The sequence below is a fragment of the Heterodontus francisci genome, chromosome 9, assembly GCF_036365525.1.
Source record: "Heterodontus francisci isolate sHetFra1 chromosome 9, sHetFra1.hap1, whole genome shotgun sequence".
NCBI lineage: Eukaryota > Metazoa > Chordata > Chondrichthyes > Heterodontiformes > Heterodontidae > Heterodontus > Heterodontus francisci.
In genome coordinates, this window is record NC_090379.1 from 61,958,724 (window position 1) to 61,981,273 (window position 22,550).

The window sequence follows — 22,550 nt, forward strand, 5'->3', positions numbered from 1 at the left end:
TCTGACAATACAGCACACCCTCAGTACAGTATTGGAATCTTAGCCTATATTACGTGTTCACATTTCAGAGTAGGGCTTGAACTCTTACCCTTCTCACTTAGAGGTAAGCGAGCTACACACTGAACTAAGTTAACTCAGGAATTTATTCTTCTTACTTTACTTATTGCTGGAACCATATATTCTTTTCCTTAGGATAAAATCATATCTGTTGTAATTCTACCTTACTTAATATCCTTGCCCTGTCTTTCTGCCACCACATAACCTCCAGGTGAGAGATTGATACATTTTCAGTCTCAGCTTCTCCATGGATACTGTCAATGCCATTTCACATGCTCCTGCAACAGCTAATGTGCTTAAGAAGACAGGAAAGGCCTCTCTATATCTTGCTACCATGAGTTGCTCCATATTGCAGCCCACTAAATATCTGTGATACTTGCTTATTGAGGGTGTTAGAGTTTGAATGTGTGTCAAGGCTGTGAGTGCCATAGCTGGAGTATTGGGCTACTCCCAATAAGATGAGAAGCAGGATACTCGTGATAAAGCTATAACAAGCGATAAAGCATTACTATCATCATACTTCTGTGCGACTAATAAAATATGAGATCTGTGAGCATTTTAAATTGCAAACAGAACTGCAGTGATTCACAACTTTTATCTCATGGCTTTAAAATATAAATTGAAACTATATGGGAAATTCAACAATCTTGCATCCCAAACAGGGAGCCACACATGGAGGGACTGTGGATCAGGGAACTAGGGCTGCACTGATGTGGCCTTATCTATGACCTATTCCCACCATCTGTGGAACTCTCAACTGGGAGCAGAGCATTAGTAAATATTACTTTTATGTCAGCAAACACAACAGTTAAAACACTGCTCTTTGGAAGGACTCCCTCAATTTAGATTATAGAAATCAAACTCTGGAACCACGCACACTGTTTTCTACATTCCATCAGTGACAACACTTCAAAAATACTTCATTGGCTGTAAAGCGCTTTGGAACGTCCTGAGGTCGTGAAAGGCACTATGTAAATACAAGTCTTTCTTTTCTAGACCTTTTGTCTGCAATTTTTGTGTCCATATTTGTAATTGGAGATAATTTAATATTGTAATTTCTCTTTTAAATTAACGAACAGCACAGTGAGCATATTTACTTTTACTAAAGCAAAAGTTAAAATAATAAACCAACTTAAAATTAAAATATTTTAAATTCAGGTGTGATGTCCCATTGCTAATTGTCATGTGCAATTGTGTTATATGTTGGTGACACAATAAAAACCCATCACATTTTTGGAGATGGCTGATGATGCAAGGTACCTGCAGAACAGAAGATTGGAGAAGGTGGTGGAGAAATGACCATGGCTAGTACTTTCATCATCTTTGCATTGTCTTTTAAGCTGGACTTGTAACAAACCACCAAATCCCACGGAACAAATGAAAATGTCTTTGGAGTCAGCAGGATGCACAACATACTGGCCCTGTAGTGCTTCCCTGGGTCTATGGATGATAGTTGTAGTATTGAACAAAGTAATATGGGCGGCGCAGTGGTTAGCACCGCAGCCTCACAGCTCCAGCGACCCGGGTTCAATTCTGGGTACTGCCTGTGTGGAGTTTGCAAGTTCTCCCTGTGTCTGCGTGGGTTTCCTCCGGGTACTCCGGTTTCCTCCCACATGCCAAAGACTTGCAGTTTGATAGGTAAATTGGCCATTAGCAATTGCCCCTAGTATTGGTAGGTGGTAGGGAAATATAGGGACAGGTGGGGATGTGGTAGGAATATGGAATTAGTGTAGGATTAGTATAAATGGGTGGTTGATGGTCGGCACAGACTCGGTGGGCCGAAGGGCCTGTTTCAGTGCTGTATCTCTAAAAAAAAAACTAAAAAAAAAATATCTAACGTCTTTTTACCCTGTAATTTTCACATTCATTGTATGAAAATTACTGGGGATTAGTCACATGCACTGCAGACTGGATGCTTTTTTGCTGAAAATTTTCTTGCAACTTTAAGAAGAATTCCAAACTTTCCTCACTAGATTTTCAGATTATAAAAAAAGTTTTCATTAATAAATGGAGAAAACAAAGGTTATTGGAACCTGCCCAGGAATCACCCGTCGGTATCCTATTTAAATTCAGATGTCTTCTACGGTTGCTGGTGTGTGTATATAATATAAAATGTATGCACAGCATATATGCAAATAGAGAGATCGTGGAGCCTGTAAACAAATGCATCTCCGTCTGATAGAGGTCTACTCTGCTTATTCTGACAGTAACAAATCTAAAACCCGTAGCAACATGACTGCCTTTTGTTTGAAGTAATTTGGATTGATACTGTTATTGTCTTCATTCGATTTACTGAGGTGGCGGGCTAACCATGTTGAATAGCCTGATTGTTTCTTTGTTTTGGCCTTCGTCTAAGCCCCATCTGTTTTACATCAGTCAGACTTCACAGCCAAATGCTCCTGCCCTTCCTCTATCCTGACACTTGTAGGCCCCGCCTATTATGAAAGTAAGCACAAAGAACTGTCTGGGTTGGCCTTACAGCTGTGCTTTGCAGCTTGGAACTATTACCAGAAAACAAGTAACATAGAACTTGAACCAGTGCATATTCCTATTAGTTCCATATGTCCTGTGAACTGTTCCATCAGCGGCTTTGATATTAAACGTGATGGATTTGGATCAACATATAAAATTGTTCAATGACCTAGTTTCTTGTATGTAAGAACTGTAGTTCAGTGTATTCCTTTAATATTTGTTAACTATCTCCTTTTTTGGTTGTGTCACTTCTTCTATTTTCCAGATTGGTATCCACAGAGTACTGCAGGTCTACTGAGCACAGCAACAAACTAGCACATTGTATGTGTACTTAAACATGTGAGCAGAGCATGTGATAGGAGGAGTTATTGCTTTCTTATAACATATAAAAAGATTAACAATTTATTTTTCGTAGTTCTCAGGTGATTCAATGGAGTCATGTGAGGGGGTGTTACATCTCCCATCTTTAATATGCTTGGGAGTCAGATCAATAGACTTTATTGCTGAGCTTTCCAGCTACTTTTGCATCGATATACAGAAAATCCACTTTGCATTGATGTGCTCAGTCCTTCTTTAGGTTTCAGACATTTGGGGTGAAATTGGTCTGGGCCAGCAGCACGAAATGGGCTCATAGCAAAACCAATTTTTCACCGTATCAGCTTCTTTTTTCCATTGACTTGGAAAATAATGCCAAGACTTTTTATTTTAAAACAAATAAAAGTGAGACTATGAAACCAGTCTCCAAAAAGAGTTTGAATTATCATGCTGTAAACTTCAGTGGAAAGACGATTGGGCACGGTGGGAAAAAATTGTCTGCTGATTCATCACATGCCTGTTTCGCCCCCTTTATGTAATTTTTGATTTCGTACTAATTTCTACAATTCCTGAATATATAAGAGTAAGTTTTGAACTCTTGAGACTATTAAACAAATTCCATGAATCTGTTAACTCAATCCTTTTCCTACTGCCTTCAACTTTGTCATTGAAAAGCATACTTCTCTAACATTGATATTTGATAACTCTACTCTGGTTTTACAGACATAAAAAAGTTATAAAAGCATCAGATATGGTGGGTGGGTATTCACACATTTTGTGCTGAAATTGCATCACCTGCCAAATTGGTATAGGCAACAAAACAACCATCCAGGGCCTGTGTCTGAGGCAAGCATTATGATATTTGCAGATACAAGAAGAGGGTCTAACTCCTTTTTCATGTCCCATTTACCAAATTGTTTTGCTCTGAATGCAGCGGGCACCAGTCTGGTTGTGTTCTGTAAAATCTGGGGTACGTCCAACCTAACAAACAGTACTTAAAGGAACCACAATAGGCTGGTAAGTTTTGTAAAAGATACTGATTTGAATGTGGGCCTTGATTTTAACTCAGTGCAAGTGGATGGGTTTTAAATTGGTTAAAATCGGGCCTGTGGTGTTGGGAGGAGCAGCAGTGCTCCTCTCAGCTCCATTGCAGCTCTAAAATCTGTTGCCAGCTTCCACTTGGTCCCCTCCCAATCTTGTCCCCAGCCCTTTCCAAGACCTACCTGAGGGACGCTGTCAGCAACACAGCAGCCTAGAATCTGATCACATTTCACTGGCAAGCCACCTAGGGGTACTCAGCATGCGTCTGTAGGTAACGAGTCTCATTTAAGCAAGGCCCAATATTGCACGTGCTTCAGGTTTACCCATTCTGGTGCAGGGATGGTATCACTAAGGCTAATGTTACATTTCAGCAGTATTTTAATAAGGATAAAAGTTATCTTAAAAGTAAATGAGCTTCAGTACTTACAACATTTTAGTCCACGGCTCTTCAGGTTTTTTCAATGAACAACCTCACTGCTGAAATTAATTTCTTTGCATTACTTTAGTTAATCACATATTTCTTCAAGCATATTTGCCATGTACTGTTCTGTTCTTATTTTACAAGAATCAAACATGTTGATCTAAAAAAGTAAAATGCATTATACAGCATAAACAAACACCAGCCCTGAACTTCCAAGGGAGGGTGGGGGGGTGGGGGCGGGGGTTCTCTCCATTTCATTACATAACCTCAGTGGGAGATCGATGGAGCCCCAGGGCAAATGGAATAAACAGATGGCCATTTACATATAGTCTTCTCTGAGGATTCTGCCAAAGTTATGGCAGGAGATTGAGAGAACCTTTACAGAAATTCCGAGCCACTGTGTTTAAAGAACAATTCAAAGAAACGGGGTTGTATCCTAGCCCCCAATCTGTTTGGCACCTTCTTCTCCATGCTCCTGACCTTCGTCTTCCCTGCAGATATGTATGGACTCTACTTGCACACTAGGTCAGACGGCAAGCTGTCAATTTATCAATGCTGAAAGCGAAGACAAAAACACATCGAGCTGAATTTTATTGGGGCGCTGCATTGTGTGGCAGTGCCCTTTGAACTCAGCGGCACACCCGCATTGGCCGGCTGCAGCCAAGCCCCTGCAATATTAATTGCAGGGGCTCATTTCCATAGAGGCCGCGCGCCACCCTCCCCCATATTACGTGGGGAGAGGCGGGACATTCGGCACAGTGAGAGTTTTTGACAGCTGTGCAGCACGTTCTGGGGCCCTATTTTAAGCGCCCCAGCATCTGCTTCTTGACAGTTGTTAAAGAATACTTACCTGACTGCTGAAGTGTGGGGCTGCTGTCAATCTGGCAGCAAAGCAGAAAGTGCTGCAGAAATCCAGTAGGTCAGGCAGCATCTGTGGATAGAGAAGCAGAGTTAACTTGTCCAAGTTCACAGACCTGAAAGTTAACTCTGCTTCTCTCTCCACCGATGCTGCCTGACCTGCTGAATTACCCCAGCATTTTCCACTTTGCCGCCACATACTTACCCTGCTGTGTCCCAGTGTCCTGTGAATTTGCGATCTTCTTCTCCCGCTCAAGTGTAACATTCCTTCTTGTAGGCGTGCAGCACCTGGGTGAATAACTGTAAATTTGCACATTCCAGGACGTGAGACTTAAATAGACCGTAAAAGGTATTAACAGAGGTTTACTGAGAACACACTGACACAAATGGGAATGCACAGGTATCACAGCAATGTAAATACGTCTTTCACTAAATGTTCCTCACCAACATGTGTGTCCTTTTCTCTGTGCGAATGATGTGTACCAGCATGTAGCGCAAATGTCACATCCCTTTGCACTGTTGGCCCTTCAGGAGAGCAAATGTATGCAATAACATCATTGCCATGTCACCATTACTCATGAGCGGATGCAGTGACACGGACATTGGCTCAGTCAGCTGCTGCCTCTAATGGTTTACTCAAGGATGCTGCAGATGTGGACTGGTGCACAGCAGGTGAGTGAGGGTGATGTGTGTCTTGCAGAGCTCATGTCGGTTCCTATGGAGCAGACAGCCTTTATCTGATGAGCCACTTCCGTACATTCCTAGCTCACTGCTAGCCCTGCGTGCAGAGTCTGGGTGCCATCTGTCCTCCCATGCGTCTTTCATGTTGTAGGTCCTCAGCTTCCTCATAGTCCGAGGAGGAATCCTGTTGACGTCTCTCCTCATGTTGCCAGGCCTGGCCCCTATTGGGTGTGTAGTTGTGCAGAGCAGCAAAGAAAGGAGCTGGCCTTTTAGGCCCGTAGTACAGAGCATCACCCTATCCATCCAGGCATTGGAGGCGCTCTTTCAGCACGCCGATCTCCTGCTCAATGGTGGCTCATGTAGCTCAGTGACTGGTGTTGTATCTCTCCTCTGCAGCAATGGTGGAGTCTCTCACCAGTGTCAGGAGCCATGTCTGCAAAGGATAGCCCTTATCTCCAAGAAGCCACCCCTCCATCTGAGCCAGTTCAGTGAACAGCGGTGACAGCTGGGACTGGCGCAAGACCCAGGTGTCATGGCAGCTGCCTGAGAAGCAGTCACACATTCGCAGCAAGCATCTTAAAGGAAAGGGGTCTGGGATTACTGCTGGGAAAGCTCTTCTGGCCTGAAGGGAGGTACTGTGTATCATCCCTCCGTTAACAGTGTAGGATGAGCCATACCTATTTCCATGTGATAAATAAAGTTGAACCCTTCATGTATTCGAAGGTTCCTAACAGGGCAGGGATTGGTGTTGACGGGTACATCAGCTGCTTTCCTGGATCAACTATGTGGCATGCCATGGCATTGCTCATCTTGGCCAACACTCAGAGTGACCACATCAAGATCCTACCAGCTGAATCGATTGCCCCCACCATCCATATAACCTTAATGCTCCTGCCCTTTCTGGCATCCTCCCCACACACAGGGTGCATAGTGTGCCATTGCTCCCTCACAGACACGAACAAACACAGACCGTACACTGTTAACGGAGGGATGGTACACAGTACCTCCCTTCAGGCCAGCAGAGTTTTCCCACCAGTAATCCCAGACCTCTTCCCTTTAAGAATGCAGAGTGAGACCCCTGTATACCCCCCTCCCTTCCAGTATGCAGAGTGAGACCCCTGTAATGCCCCCCTCCCTCCTCCCTTTAGGTATGCAGAATGAGACCCCTGAAAAGAAACTTACCTTCTGCCTCTGTGGACCCTCCGGCTTTTCCAATCGTGAACGGGATGACGCGTGATGGCCGCCTGTTCATCGAAAAATTAGGAAGTGTCAATGGAGAGGCGGCGGGCTGCATAATCATCAAAGGTAAGTACCATTTACCATATGCTAATTGTGGTGCCGCCGCTGTGCAGCCGGGGGGTGTGGGTTGCTGCACAAGGTCCCACCGCCGCCGGTGATATGTGGCAGGCCCTTCTCGACGTCGCAGGTCGAGGCGGGCCTCTCCCCACGGCATTTTACCGGCCCCTGCGCCGCGACCCACGGCATCGAGGGGCCGGTAAAATTCAGCCTGTCATGTCCTGATGGAGAACTCCTCTGCGCTGATAATGCTGCGCTAGTTGCTCAGACGGAAACTCGGCTACAAAGACTCACGGACTGTCTCTCCCATGCCTGTAACTTGTTCTCTTTGGCTGTATGCGTAAGGAAAACCGTAGTCTTGGGACAAGGTGTTGCATTTCCGCCCCGATCACACTAAATAACACCCCACTGGAAGTGGTTAGCAAATTCTGCTACCTTGGGTCCACGGTGATAGACAATCTGTTCTTGATGCAGAATTCGATACACACATAGGGAAAGCAGCTACCACCTTTAGCCGACTCGCAAAACACGCATGGGATAACATCAAGCTGATTCTTAGGACCAAGCCGATGGTTTATAAAGCCTGTGTTCTCAGCATCTTGCTGTATGACTGTGAAACATGGGCAACTCATAGCTACTCTCTCTCTGACTCAGACTCTACCAGGAAAAGAAACTGAATAATTTCCATCTTCACTGCGTGTGGTGCATTATGGGTATATCCTGGAAGGACAAAATCACAAATGAGGCAGTCCTCTCAAAAACAGAGCTCCCAAGTGTGTTGGCACTAATCAAACAGGGCAGCTTCAGTGGATCGGACACATCCGCAGGATGGAAGGTGGTCGCATACCCTAGGACCTTCTGTATGGTGAGGTAACCGGGGCCAGATGACCAGTGAGGCGCCCAAAGTTCCGCTTCAAGGATGCTTGCAAGCCTGACATGAAGGCAACAGGCGCCAACGCTGTAAATAACAACTCACAGCGTCATTTGTCAGCTTCACATGTGGCGCTTGTTGCCAAGGTGCTATAGCCACTGGTTGCGTGGTAATGCACACCAGTCTACAGGGTGTGTCGCCATTTCTCTCTTTCGCCGGCTAGTGACTCCCAAGTGCGATGGATGACATTTAGGGCCTTGTGGCAGGACCTTCACAGCCATTAGCAACGGTGCACCAAGAGAAGACACCCCACGTAAATGGATTTTTTTCCTGCGTGTTCATCATCTTTCATAGATGGAAGGATGTCAACCACATTATGGAAATGCAAAGCCACTGTGTTGAAAGAACAATTCAAAGAATGTGTCACTAATGACACCTTTAAAGAAAAATTGTAATAAAAAAACATGAGAAATATCATAATCAACAAATGGAAAGCAAAAGAGAACATAAGATATGTACAAAGTGCCAAAAAGAAGTATGAGAAAGCTTCCAGCCAATGTAGAGGAAAAGCATTTTAGGAAAGAGAATCATTGAAGAGGGGTTGGAGAAACTCAAAAGCACACAGGGTATGATTATAATGGAAATAAGGAAATGGAAAAGTTTCTCAGTGAGTACTTTGCTAAACGATTAAAGGAAGTTGTCAAAGGTTTATGAATGAGTAAATAAAATGGCATGTGTTCATTAGTAGGGAAACAGTTCTTAGTGGGGTTAAGAATAGGTCCCAGGACCAGATATTATGCACCCAAAAACACGTTTAATGAGAAAATTGCATAAGCGTCAACCATAATGGTCAAAATTCAGTTACTAGAGCTGTGAAAAAGGTCTAGAGCAGGGTTGTCCAGCACATGGCCTGCAGGCCAAGATCCAGCCCGCCGAAGGTTTCTATCCGGCCCGCGGATGTAAACTGTACCCGGCTATTCCTCATCCTTGTCGGGGTCTGCGACTGGTAATTTCAGAGATGAGAAATTTCCCATTGGCTTCTTCTTTCCGACCAGACTGGCCTTAAAAAAAATTGCACTGTCTGTTTCACAGCTGGATTGGAATTTCTAAGCTCAGATCTTTATCTAATGCTCAATAATACTCCTTTTCATATTCATAGCTGGCAGCTGCTGAGAGCTGGAATAGCAGCTTCCGAACTTCGAACAGATTCAGGGTTTCCAGCGGACTTTTTAAAAAATCGGAACCAGCCGGAAAATTTCAAATCTGTCTGAAGTTCGGAAGCTGCTGTTCCCGCTGTCAGCAACGGTCAGAGGGTTGTAGAGTGAGGGACACAGATAGACAGAGAGAGGAGGGCAGACAGAAAGAGATGGAGTCAGAGAAAGGGGGGACAGAGAGAGAGGGGATACAGAGAAGAGGAACGACACACAGGGAGGAACGACACACAGGAGATGATGCAGAGGGCGGAATGACACAGAGAGCGGGGAACACAAAGAGAGGGAGAACACAGAGAAGGGGACACAGAGAGAGAAAGAGCGAGGAGGGAGAGAGAACGATCAAGATCTCTCCTGATAGATGGGCATCTATCCAGAATACTTTGCATTTCTACAGCAAGTGTGTGGGCAGACATTGACTACTTGTGCAAGCGAAAAAAAATGCCAGGTATCTCACTAAATCAATGTCCAACATAGTGAAGAGAAAGTAAGTCAATAAATTAGTGTTCTCATTTAAAACGTCTTCACTAAAATGCACATTTGTTATTGTTTAGATTAATAGTACGATAATTTTTTAATGCCTTTATTTTTCCGAAATTGTCTCACCGGCTATGTAAGACAAAAATTATAATGTGGGCCCCCATGTGAAAAGGTTGGACACTCCTGGTCTAGAGAGTGGCAATTGTTGCACATCAGTTCAAAAAGAGAGAAAGAGATAACTCCTGTAACTGATTTGGTCTGTTGTATTCAAAATTAGGAAAATTACTGCTAATGAACAAATAGAAAATTCTTGATAAAGTACTGCATAAGAAATTGGTTGAAACAATTAGAACCTATGGCATAAAGGAGAAGGTGGCAGTATAGATAGAGAGATGACTGAAAGAAACAGAGTGAAGGATTATGCTGAGTGAATATTTCTCAGACAAGCCATGGTAACTTGGCTCTAGAGTAAACTTTGGAATACTATTAGAAAATCTCTGTTTCAGACTGTCATAAGGCAAGAAACAAAGCCAGAGTGGTCAGTGCCAGCTTTAGAGATTTTTGAGTGCTACAACAACAACGTGCATTTATATAGCACATTTAACATAGTAAAATTTGATGCCAAGTAACATAAGGCAATATTAGGACAGATGACCAAAAGCTTGGTGAAGCAACTAGGTTTTAAGGCATCATAAAGTAGGAGAGAGAGGTAGAGAGTCGCCGAGGTTTAAGGAGGGAACTCCAGAGATTTGAGCCTAGTCAGCATAAAAGGCAGCCACAATGATGGAGTGACTAAAATTGGGGATGCGCAAGAGGTCAGAATTGGAGGAATGCAGAGATCTTGGAGGATTGATGAGGTTTCTGGAGGAGGTTACAGAGCTAGGGAGGGCTGAAGTCATAGACAGATTTGAAAATAAGGAATAAGGATAACATTTTTAAAATTGAGGCATTGCCGAACTGGGAGCCAGTGTAGGTTAGCAACCACAGCGTTGATGAGTGAATGAGACTTGGTGCTGGCTAGAATACAGCCAACAGAATTTTGGAAGAGCTCAAAGTTAAGAAGGGTGGATGATCAAAGGCTGGCCAGGAGAGCTTTGGAATAGTCAAGTCTAGAAGTGACTACGGCACAGACGAGGGTTTCAGCAGCAGATGAGCTGAGGCAGAAGATGATTTCGGTGATGTTACGGAAGTGGAAGTAGGCGGTCTTAGTGTTGTAGCATATATGTGGTCGGAAGCTCATCTCAGGGTCAAGATTGTGAATGGTCTGGTTCAGCCTCAGATAGTTGCCTGGGAAAGGGAAGGAATCCGTGGCTTGGGAACTAAGTTTGTGATGGATACCGAAGCCAATGACTTTGGTCTTCTCAATATTTAGTTGAAAGAAATTTCTGTTCATCCAATAGTGGATGTTGGACAAAAGCAGTCTGACAAATTACAGACAGCTGGAGATTAGAGCCATACTCAGTTCAGAACCTAAAATGAGGCAGCGTGGTTCATTGTTCAAAGTTACCACTATTTGCTGAAGTTCAGTGGGGTTCCTTTAAAAGGTGCACCACGTTGCATGTGCAGCTGCTCAAAATGCGCTCTGTGATTGCTTACCATCATTGCTGTTATCTATCCATCATTTCCTGTTGTCATGATAAGTGGAGGGTGATGAACTCTCATTTGTGTTTTGAGTCACAGTAACAAAATTGGAGCAAAAGTATTGGCAGTTAGGAGCAAAAGGTGCATCCAGCCAGGGCCACAGATTTGGTGTCGGAGAGTGATAGGAAATTGGATAAGGACCAAAAAAGTAAGGGCAGGTTAAAGAAAAACAAATTATCTGGCATGTGATTCTTTGGGCATACTACAAACACTACTACTTGGAAATGCAAATTGGGAGCTACCAGAACTGAATTGTAAGTGTGTATGTTAACTATAAATTTGAAAGCCAAGCACGATGGAAATCGGTGATGTGTTATTTTCTGGATGTACAAGTAATGCATGCATTTGTAAAATATTTATTTATTACTAGCACCGTCTTTTTCTGTTCTCGGCTGCCTTTCTCTCTTTTTGTGGTTCTCTCTTCATTTGTTTTCACTGCTGTCCCTTCAAATGACCACATATTTATGAATGGCATTGCAGTAGTTTTCTGAAGCAGGTTACAGACCTGCTGCATCATAACCTCTCTCAGTGATTAATGTGGCAGCACTGGAAATCAAAGCTATGAGATTGGGCTCCCTAATGCCAATGCTATGGGTGCCCTGACTGACAAAGCACTAGCGCAGGAGTGCCATGTGTGAACTGGAAGCATGCAGAGAAGACCCTACCCACCAAGGGTCTTAAAGGAGCACTGCTCCTACCTCCATCTCAGTCAGGAATAGTGCATGAGATTCCTATGTTTCAGCAAGAAGGTGGTCACTGAACTGTGCCATCTCCTACGACCCGACCTGCAGCCACGCAGCAAGGTGAGGACAGTGCTGCCAATGACTGCCAAAATCACCGTTGTCCTCAATTTCTACGCCAGTGGATCCTTCACAGCGGGTGTAAGCAGCATCAGTAACATCTTGCAGTTTGCCATCCATCGCTGCATCAGGGAGGTCACAGAGGCTGTGTGTAGAAGGAGAGGGGACTTCATCATCTCACTGACCAGGGAGAAGCAGGAGGAGAAAACACATGGATCTTCCAGGCTGGCAGGATTCCGAGTGGTGCAGGGTGCAATCGACTGCATACACATGGTTGTCAGGAGATGTTCCCTAACATCAAGGATACCACTCTATCAGCATCCAGTTAATGTACGACCATGATCAGAAGATCCTCTTGGTGAATGCCTGCTATCCTGGCAGCAGTGACAATGCCTTCATCCAGTGGCTGTCAGCTGTACCCACCATCTTTGGCTACCATGATGAACCAGAGGCTGGCTGCTGGGTGACAAGGTATACCCGCTGTTCACCTAGCTAATGCTTTCCATCTGCCACCTGACCATGCGAGGACAGTGTGCCTATAATTAAAGCAACGTAGCAACCAGATGTTACCTGGGCCATTCAGCTGCTGACCTCATTGCAGCTTTGGTTCAAAAGTGGACAAAAGAGCTGAACTCAAGAGGTGAGGTGAGAGTGACTGCCCTGGATATCAAGGCAACATTTCACTGTGTGGCATCAAGAAGCCTAACTAAACTGAAGTCAATGGGAATCAGGGGGAAAACTCTCCACTGGTTGGAGTCATACCTAGCATAAAGGAAGATGGTTGTGGTTGTTGGAGGCCAATCATCTCAGCCCCGGGACATTGCTGCAGGAGTTCCTCAGGGTAGTGTCCAAGGCCCAACCATCTTTAGCTGCTTATCAATGAACTTCCCTCCATCTTAAGGTCAGAAGTGGGGATGTTTGCTGATTGTACGATGGTCAGTTACCAATTGCAACTCTTCGGATACTGAAGCAGTCTGTGTCCATAGACTTGGACAACATTCAGGCTTGGACTGATAAGTGGCACATAACTTTCACATCACATAAGTGTCAGGCAATGACGATCTCCAATAAGAGAGAATCTAACTATCTCCCTTTGACATTCAACGGCATTACTATCGCTGAATCCCCTACTATCAACATCCTGCGAGTTAAATAAAGACCACCAACAATGCCATTCCAGAACAACTTTATCCAGCAACACTTCCAATAATACACACAAAACTGAACTATGCACCCTTGTGTTTTCCCTTAGTGCTGCTTTTGTAGATGCCTTTGCCTGTCCTAGGTCTTCTACGCATGGCTGGTGACTTTCAGTAGGGGAGCCTGCAGATGGTCTTGCAGGATGACCTCGAACAACTCTTGGCCTTGTGGGCCCGCCTTTGGACTGCACCACCTCAGCATGGGCGCAGCAGTTTGAGTTGACTGACTGAAAGGCAACAGCAAGAGCACTGGTGGAGTGGATGGCCACTGCTGATACTGCAGAAGCTTTGTACCCAGGCCCAGCATTGGAGACCTGAACCTCAGGTAACTGAGACAGGGTTTCCGGGGCTAGTCCAGAAGGGGGGTGGGAGGGTGGACGTTAAGTGATGGGGAAAGGGGGTTCAAGGAGCTTCAGGTTTTCCCGGCAGGGGCCCTCCTTGGGCCACAGATTTCCCACGGAGGAGAGCCCCCCCACCACCCAAGCCTTGTTTTATTGGGAGACCTCCCTACATGGCAGAGGCCCCCTCCCAACCCCCGCCGATGGTTAAATCCCAGTGGCGGCTGAAAAAGGCCCTTAAGTGGCCATTAATAGGCCAGGTAAGGACCTCAATTAGCCTCTGGGCAGGATGGCCTTCGTCTGCCTTACCCACTCCCAACAAAATTGCATTTTGATGGGGAGGCGATTGGCCCTCTGTCCCACCTCCCGTCGTAATTCTGTGGGCACGCCCCCGCCCCTGTGCCTCTGAACCCATCTCAGGGTGGCCCATAAAATTAAGCCCTCCATCACGGTTGCATCCGCAAGTACTGTCAAGGAGTTGGCCAGCACTTACACGTAGTGAGGAATAGGCTTCGAGCTCTGCTCAAAGCCCTTTGACAAGTCGGAGCTGGACTCCTCCATGCTCCTTGACAATAATAACAGGTTGTCTGGCAGGCCTGCCAATGCACCAAGCATCCCGGTGTGCATGCACATCAGTGTTCTCCTATACACTGTCCCATTGAAGTCGTCATCTGAGTCCTCTGCAGCAGAACCCATCTGCGATGTTGGCCTCCTGGGAGCTGGCACATGCTCTATCCTTTCCCTGGCCGAACTGCAGGCCACTTGTGCTCGGTGACTCAGCATTTGCTGATCCTACCTCTATACTACTCCCTAAAGTATGCGCAATGCCAGTGTCTGAGTTGGTGACTACCAGGGAACAGCGGCGAGCTTGAAAGAAAGCGCGGCGCATGTGCGACTTGTGCGCCACTGAGCCCCCACGATATTTCGCATGGGGGCTCATTTAAATTAGGGGGCAGAACGGCTGCTGCCGATGGAGTAGAGGGGGTGGTCACTCCATCCCCAGCAATGGCGGCCAGTGCCATTTTTAAAGGGCTTCAGGCCCTTCAGTCTCATTTAAATTTTTAAAGGTCACGTTTAAAGAAAAAACTGTAGAATACTTTTACTTTGATTCCCTTCACCCACCCACCTACCCCCGACTGAGTCTTCATTTAATAACTTGACTTAGCCCCCATGAAAACATCTTTTGTAATTCTGAACTTACCGCCCTTGGTTTCAGTAGCTTTGACCCTCTACCCCTTCCCATCATCCTGACAACCAATAACAATAGTTCTGCCCACCCCCCCACCCCACCCTGAGAATTTCACTCCACCCCCTCCCCACCAGTGTCACGCCTTGAATCTCCAAATGGAGATTCAACGCCGCAGGAGTTCCGGCCACCGGCTGGAATATCGGCGTGGGACACCCGTTGGCTAAAGGTAAGTTATTTTAATTCATTTTAATATTTAAATGAAGGCCTCGCTGCTGAGCGGCAGGGGGGCCGCACCAACGCCTCGCAGCTGCCAGTAAAATGCAGTGGAGCCTTCCCGGCATCGGGGGTCATGGCGAGCCTCTCCCGGAAGCATTTTCCAGGCCCCCCTGCCATAATCCCCGACATCAGAGGGCTGGTATATTTTCAGCCCCAGTGTCAGATCAAGTGATGGTGCTTCTTCATCAGATGTGTGCTTTTGCTCACATCCTTTATTGTGAGGCTGCACTGGCTAGCCAGCCAGCAAATCTTAGGTATCTGAAAGCAGAAATGCAAAACGGGAGGGTTGGGGTGAGGGAAGGGTGAAAAGCAAGAGGTTCATGGTCACAGTATCTGCAGCTTGCACTTCATGCAAGGTAGCAGGATGAGGGTGAGGTCAGATTTGAGAAGGAGCATAAGGCAGGAATATACTCTCGTCCTGAATGATCTCAGTGATGCTGGATGCACTGGCCTCGGTCACAACCAACCCAGTGATACAGAGTACCGTCTCCTCCAGAGGGCTCAGGTGATGCAGCTGTTCCTGTCCCCCCCAGTTATGTGCTGCTGCCTACTGTTAGGCGCCACCTTGTCCAACAGGGGAGAGGCTGAAGGGTCACTGACCTGAAATGTTAACTCTGTTTCTCTCTCCACAGGTGCTGCCAGACCTGCTGAGTATTTCCAGTATTTCTTGTTTTTCTTTTAGATTTCCAGCATCTGCAATATTTTGCTTTTACTATATAAGAGAGAGGCAAGAATGTTGGTGAGTGTGTTGCAATGTATTTGTGTGATGTGCCTGCCACAGCTGAATAGCTGGAGGTATGTGGAAGCAGCGAGAGGCGGGTGTGAGGCTGAGGTGGGAGATCTGAATGTTGGGCATGAGTCTTGATTGCTCGAGATTGCTGTTGGGTGAGTGATGGGGGTGTAGCATATTGAGCAGCGTAAGAGGGTGTGGTACAGTGGGTAGGAGATGTCATGTGAAGATGCATTCACTGACTTTGACCACGCATATGGGGTTTTTAAACTTCCTCCAGCACTGCAGTCAGGTTCTTGGAGCCATATTGGCCCCCCTGGCCACCTGCTCCCATTCAGTTTTCAGGGTGTACCTTGAGGGCCTCCTGGGCCACTATGGAAACATGCCGTCTCTCCTGCTTTTGACCTTCTGGACAAATGCCACCAGCGTTGCATCAGAAAACCTGTGAACCCTCTCTCTTGCCTGTTGCTTCATTTTCTGTGCCTTCCCTTCTATCCAAGTCTTCGGCAGACAGTCTGCTACAGCTTCTGTACAATGAGTGCAGCTCCCTTTTAAGAGAGCAGGCTGCCTTTAAGAGGTGCCAGCTAGTCGTGCGTCATTCTAGCCACACATGCTGCTGGGCCCCCTGTTGAGCATGCAGCCAGTCTGCAACTGAAATCATTTAGATGAGGAGGCAGCACGAAGTTTGCGTGTTACCTGCCTCAACTGGAGTGGGCATGGGTTTTGTATGTCCCAATCCCCTCGCCCGAAAATGGGCCTTAACAAACTTTTCCCCCCAAGTTTCAGATCAAGCTTTACCTTTCTGTTTCAAAAGGATAATACTACCCATTTAAATAGCTGTTATTTTCATTTCATTTTTAAAATTTGCTTTCCTCCTTCATGTTTTCTTTTTGAAATTTATTTTCATGCTCTCTTTAATGTTATTTTCTTGTTTTCTCTGTTTATATTTTTTCAAATATAACAGATGGTATAGTTTTAGCCAGAACGACAGGAATAGCAGGCAAAACTGCAGAGAAGCAGTGGCCAAGGCAGCTGTCGACCCTTTGGGGCTCAGTATTAAAAGCCATGAAGAGGCTGCAAAGGGGTGTTTGGAGCAGGGCCAAAAGTACAGGAGACAGTGGGAGACATTCCGAGAAGCAGGCAGGAAAGCCTCGGGCTAGAAATTGGGCCTACACTTAAAGCCTCTGCATACAGTTAAGATACTGCGTGTTCATTGTTAATTTTTGCCTGCATAAAAACTTAGGCCAATATAAGTAGGGTCTGTTGTGGCCCTAACTATTCCCTCTCCCCATGGATACTAGGAATGTGAGTGCCTAATGTTATTACTGGATGTGGGCTAGGCTAAGAATTTATTATTGGAGCAGGCCCATAGTACATCAGAGCTAATTTCAAGTTGAAACAACAAGATCATTCCTGATTATTTCAGCTGCCACCTGGTTGGATATGGTGGAAATGCATTTTCATCGGGGATATATTTCTAACAAATTCAGCTATTTTATGAATGTGATGAGATTCACTAGCAATATTGCCAGTAACATAGCTTTTTCACAGAAAAACAATTTATTTAAAATAATTCCAGGCTTCCCTCGCCCCAGCGTCCTTCATCCTCAACATTCATCAGAGCTGTGTTAACATTGGGTAAATCCGACATGTGAGATTATCAGCCGCAAACTGCATACCATCTACTTGCTCTAAAAACATCAAATTGTGTCTCACATTTGCCCAGTTGTTTTACATCAAATACAAAGAATCAAAAGTTTATCAATTATTTTATTCTGAGATCCTGAGGTCTTTTGCTAGGCTCTCTGAGGAGGTTAGCTTTTATGTTGAAAAGGCCAATTTTTATCAGATGAGCGCTTAGTCACAGCTGTATCATCTTTAAAAATTTACTACAGCACCTTTTACCTTTGGACAAAATCACTCCCAAAAAATGAAATCAGACAGAATGTGGGCTGTAATTATGCATTCCTTTATCTAATAACACGCAACACTAACAATTTAATTTAATATTTAATGAGAAGGGGAAAGAGGACATTAGAAAAAATATTAAGGTAGACTGAAAGTACCTCTCCTCTACCTACATGTTTTGCAGAAAAAGACCTAAGCATATAAGGGGTGCTTTCTAACTTTGCAATCCTTGTGGAGAGATAGATTGGAAATTCATACCGTACAGTTAGAAATTACTCATTGAAATCGATGGAATAAAAGCTGGACGGATTCAAAAATGATCAGTGATTCACTCCCCCAGATTACTGCCACAGCAGTGTAGGTAAAAGATTACTTATGTGTAACAAGCACTTCTTGTTATTGGCAGAAAGTGTTCATTCCCAAACTGATAACACCTAGTCAGCAAGTCCATCATGACTTAGGTCTCACCCATGGCTGAAATGGACATCAGGGACTGGATTTAGTCGTGCCGGTAGGGCTCCCGATGCCAGACCTAAAAGGCGAGGGGACCCCTGCCATGGCCTTTTGGAGCCTCCCGGCATGATTCAATGGCACTCGGGCAATTATGTGATTTAAGGATGGGGATCGCGCCACCAAGAGCTGCCAGCCAATCAGAGGGCCGGCAGCTCAGTAGTATTGGCAGTGCCACCAGGAGCGGTGACCACTGCCGGTATTGCACCAGACCTGGGAGCAGGTCCAGCGCTGGAGACCTGGAGAGGAGGTAAGTGAGGCGGGTTCGCCGGGGCCAGTTTGGCAGGCCCCAGCGATGGGAGTGGAGGGTTGGCGTTGAGGGCAGACGGGTGTTATCAGAGGTGTGGCCTTTGCCGCTGGGGGCCCTCCGTGGGCCACAGATTGCGAATGGAGGAGGCCACCCACCCAAAGCCGCAGGAGGCTGCCTCGTTTTACTGGGCGACCTCCTCACATGGTGAAAGCCCTCCTTGCCACTGGTTTAATTCCAGCAGCAGGAAGGGGCCCTTAACTGGTTATTAATTGGCAACTAAAGGGCCGCAATTGGCCTCAGGAAGGCCATCTTCGGCCTTTCCCGCCCCCGACTTAATCGGGGTGTGACAGGAAAGTGACAGGCCTTCTGTCCACCCACCTCCTGTTGCAATTCTATGGGCCCCCCCGCGTCCTAGCCCATCTCCAGGGGTGGTGGGGGGGGGCATTCAATTCTGCCCAAGAAGTGTAATTGACAACGGGTTTTGTGTCCAGAATTGGTGATGCTCCCTTCCATCAGTTCAACCCCCTGCAATAACTAACAAAAAATAAAATGAAAGCAATATTTCCATACAAACCCTGCTTAATATGTACACATTCACAACATCTATCATGTACATGTTTTATATTCACTGTCTCTTTACTCCCTTTATTTTGCCAGTTTTCTCCTTCCATCCCCTTGGAATTGATTGTTTGCTGAAGTGCAGTTCCATTGGTGCCTGGTTCCCTCCACTACCTTGTCCAAGTACCCATTTTTAAGGTGCAAACTTAGGTGGAAAGTGTTGCCGCCACCCCCCCCCCCCCCCCTCCCCGCCCCCTCCAGAAGAGATCAGCTGGATCAACACAGCCCAGGAGTTGACCTTTGTACCTTTCAGGTCTGTAATGGCTTAGCTGAACCCCTGAGAGATCGACAGGTAGATTTTAACATTATGAGCATTCAGTAGCACTACCCAGCAGTAACAGCTAAAATCTAGCTGCAAACGTTCAAATATTGGTCCCTAGATGCTCAGCCTAGGCTGAGTATTCAAAATTTCTGATCCCTGTTCCAGTGAAGCTGTCCCATTTTTACTGCTAGAAAGAAAAATCAGGAAAATGCCTCGAAAAGCTTCTGTTGTTTCTGGTTTACAATCACTGGCGTCTCCTTCAATTATCACCACTGGCTGACCTGGCTTGTCCTGCTAAAATAAAAGTATAAGCTTTGTATTTAAGCTGAAGAGCAGGTCAGGACAAGAAAATCGAGTAGCAGTTCCAGCTTCCATTATATATCATCAGGTGTCTGGATGCAGCTGGACTGGCTTAAGCTTCCAGCATGTTGCATTGGCAATGGAATTATCCTGCGTAGAGTAGGATAGAGTACATTTACAGAGACATAAATAAACTTGATTTTTGGACAAAACACAGCCTTAAAACACTATAACAAAAAGGAATTCAGTTCTTCAAAATCTTTCAAAATTAAAAAAATCCATTCCTCAAAATCTTTCTACTCTGAGTCTGTGAATTTGTCTTCAAGTGTGAACAGCAAAATATGTTACCCATGCATACTCAACCACATGAGGTAGAATTTCCTGTTCCTGTATCTGAGTATATTGGATCACCTAGTACACAGAGGAAAATTGGGCAGGAAAGATAACACCCCACTAAGGGAGCCTGGCTGATTTTAAATTACTGGATGGAAACTTTGGCATATGATGCTCCATTGCCTGGTTTATGTCTGTATATTGCACCTAGGTGATCCAGTACATGAGTGCAGGATCAGGACAAACTTCCCACATATATTTGTTTCATGCTGCCAGGATCTATACCATGATACTATAAAATGATAGCTGTCTGGATAGTAAAAACGCAGAAGAATATGAAACTGAAAAGCCATCATAGATTGCAAAATTATCATATTGTGGAACAATTGTAGCAGTCCAGATATGAAAGTTTGTTTCTTTTCCAATGTGCTCACTCATTGTTGTAAACCATGACCATTATCCTGCAGTCTTCAGCCATCAGGTTTCTATCAAATTATGCTTGTAAAGACTGAAAATTTCTATCTGGTGACTTATAGAAACTGCTTTTATCAAATTAGTTCAATATCATCTTTTAAACATCCTGTTCCCCTTCCAACAGTGATATTTAAAAAGGTGTCTGATGCCTTCAGGTAAAGAGGAGCTGAGAATCAGGGAGGAAGATACAGGCAGAAGGGTAATCAGATATCAAACAGACTATTTGATGAGAAATAATAATTCTATGCTGGCTAATGCTTTTCATATCTGGAAGCATGGGTCTTATTTCCACATTTACCAGTAAACATTTTGATACTTGGGTCAAGACAATGCATCGGGCACTATCTTTGCATCTGTACCTGAAAACAAATTCATATTCTCACAGAGCAATTGTGAAGTGCCATTTATATTCAAAGTTTGGGAGGTCAGTATAGCTCAATAACCTACAAGCAACAAGGTCACACATGCAATGGAAATAATAGTTGACTCTGCTGATGGCCAAGTGGGTACATGCGCAGCTCAGTAAGGACCAAGCCATGCGTAATAGAAGGCCCCAGATTTGTTTGTTCAGTATGTGCCAAGTTAGATGATGTCAGCCAGTGTAGCAGCTGGGGTGCTACAATTGACCAGAGTACTTCTGGGTCAGAGAAAGAAAAATCAGCCAGGATTTCCATTTTTGATCACTATCCACTGATTTTGTGAGAAGTTGTATGTTTGGACATTGAATGAGAGCAGTCGGCCCTAGCCTGGTGCTCGTTTCTCTAGTTGCTCTCCTATCAATCCTCATGTCATCTCTGAGCTTATCTTGTCCATTAGACCCACCTCCTGTTCCCTCAATCCTATACCCACTAAACCTCTGATCACCAAAAGTCACCTTGTGATCCCCATGTTAGCTGATATTGTAAATGGTTCTTTCTCGTCAGGTGTTATTACTCTCTCCTTTAAATCTGCCATCATCGCCCCTCTCCTCAAAAAACAACCTTTGACCCGACCACCCTTAAAAATTAGTGTCCCATCTCCAACCTCCCTTTCCTCCCCAAAGTCCTTGAACGTGTTGTCACCACCCAAATTCGTTTCCATCTTTCCCGGAACTCCATGTTTGAATCCCTCCAATCAGGTTTTCATCCCTGCCACAGTACCAAAACAGCTCTTATCGAAGTCACAATGACTCTTACAAAAGTAATCTTTCCATCCTCATCCTTCTCGACCTGTCTGCAGCCTTTGACTCGGTTGACCACACCATCCTCCTTCACTGTGGTCTAGTTGGGTGGGACTGCTCTCACCTGCTTCCATTCTGATCTATCTAAACATAGCCAGAGTACCACTTAGAATAGCTTCTCTTCCTGCTCCCACACTGTTACCTCTGGTGTCCCCCAAGGACCTATCCTCAGCCTCCTCCTATTTCTTGTCTACATGCTGCCCCTCGGCGACATTATGTGAAAGCAAGGTGTAAGTTTTCATATGTATGCTGATGACACTGAGCTCTACCTCACCACCACTTCTCTCGACTCCTCCACTATTGCTACATTATCAGACTTCTTATCCAACATCCTGTACTGGATGAGCAGAAATCTCCTCCAATTAAATATTAGGAAGACTGAAGCCATTGTTTTCAGTCCCCGCTCCAAATTCATTCCCTAGCTACTGACTGCACTTCTCTCCCTGAGATTAAGCCAGTATGTTCCCAACTGGGTGTCACATTTGACCCCGAGATGAGCTTCGGACCTCATATTTGTGCCATTCGTGCACTGAGATCGCCTATTTCCACCTCCATAACGTCGCCCGACTTCACCCTTGTCCCAGCTCATCTGCTGCTGAAACCCTCATTCATGCCTTTGTTACCTCTAGACTTGACTATTCCAATGCATTCCTGGCTTTCCCCTCACATTCCATTCTCCATAAACTTGAGGTCATCCAAAACTCTGCTGCCCATGTCTTAACTCATACCAAGTCCCATTCCATTATCACTCCCGTGCTTTCTGACCTACATTGGCTCCCAGTCAAGCAACGTTTTGATGT

At 45.3% G+C, this 22,550-nt stretch overlaps 1 protein-coding gene across 3 annotated transcripts in view; it reads left to right on the forward strand.

Annotated features, from left to right (window-relative positions):
• The window catches only part of kiaa0586 (KIAA0586 ortholog), a 654,782-nt gene that overhangs the window by 605,420 nt on the left and 26,812 nt on the right, over positions 1 to 22,550 (forward strand). The window contains exon 32 of one of the 3 annotated variants that reach the window (XM_068039231.1): positions 2,795 to 2,903. The exons of the other annotated variants lie outside the window; for them this stretch is intronic. Within the exon in view, the coding sequence (XP_067895332.1) occupies positions 2,795 to 2,844 (50 nt within the window). The 3' untranslated portion in view covers positions 2,845 to 2,903. Of the gene's footprint in view, positions 1 to 2,794; positions 2,904 to 22,550 lie in introns of those variants that run through there. 3 annotated transcript variants of the gene reach the window in all.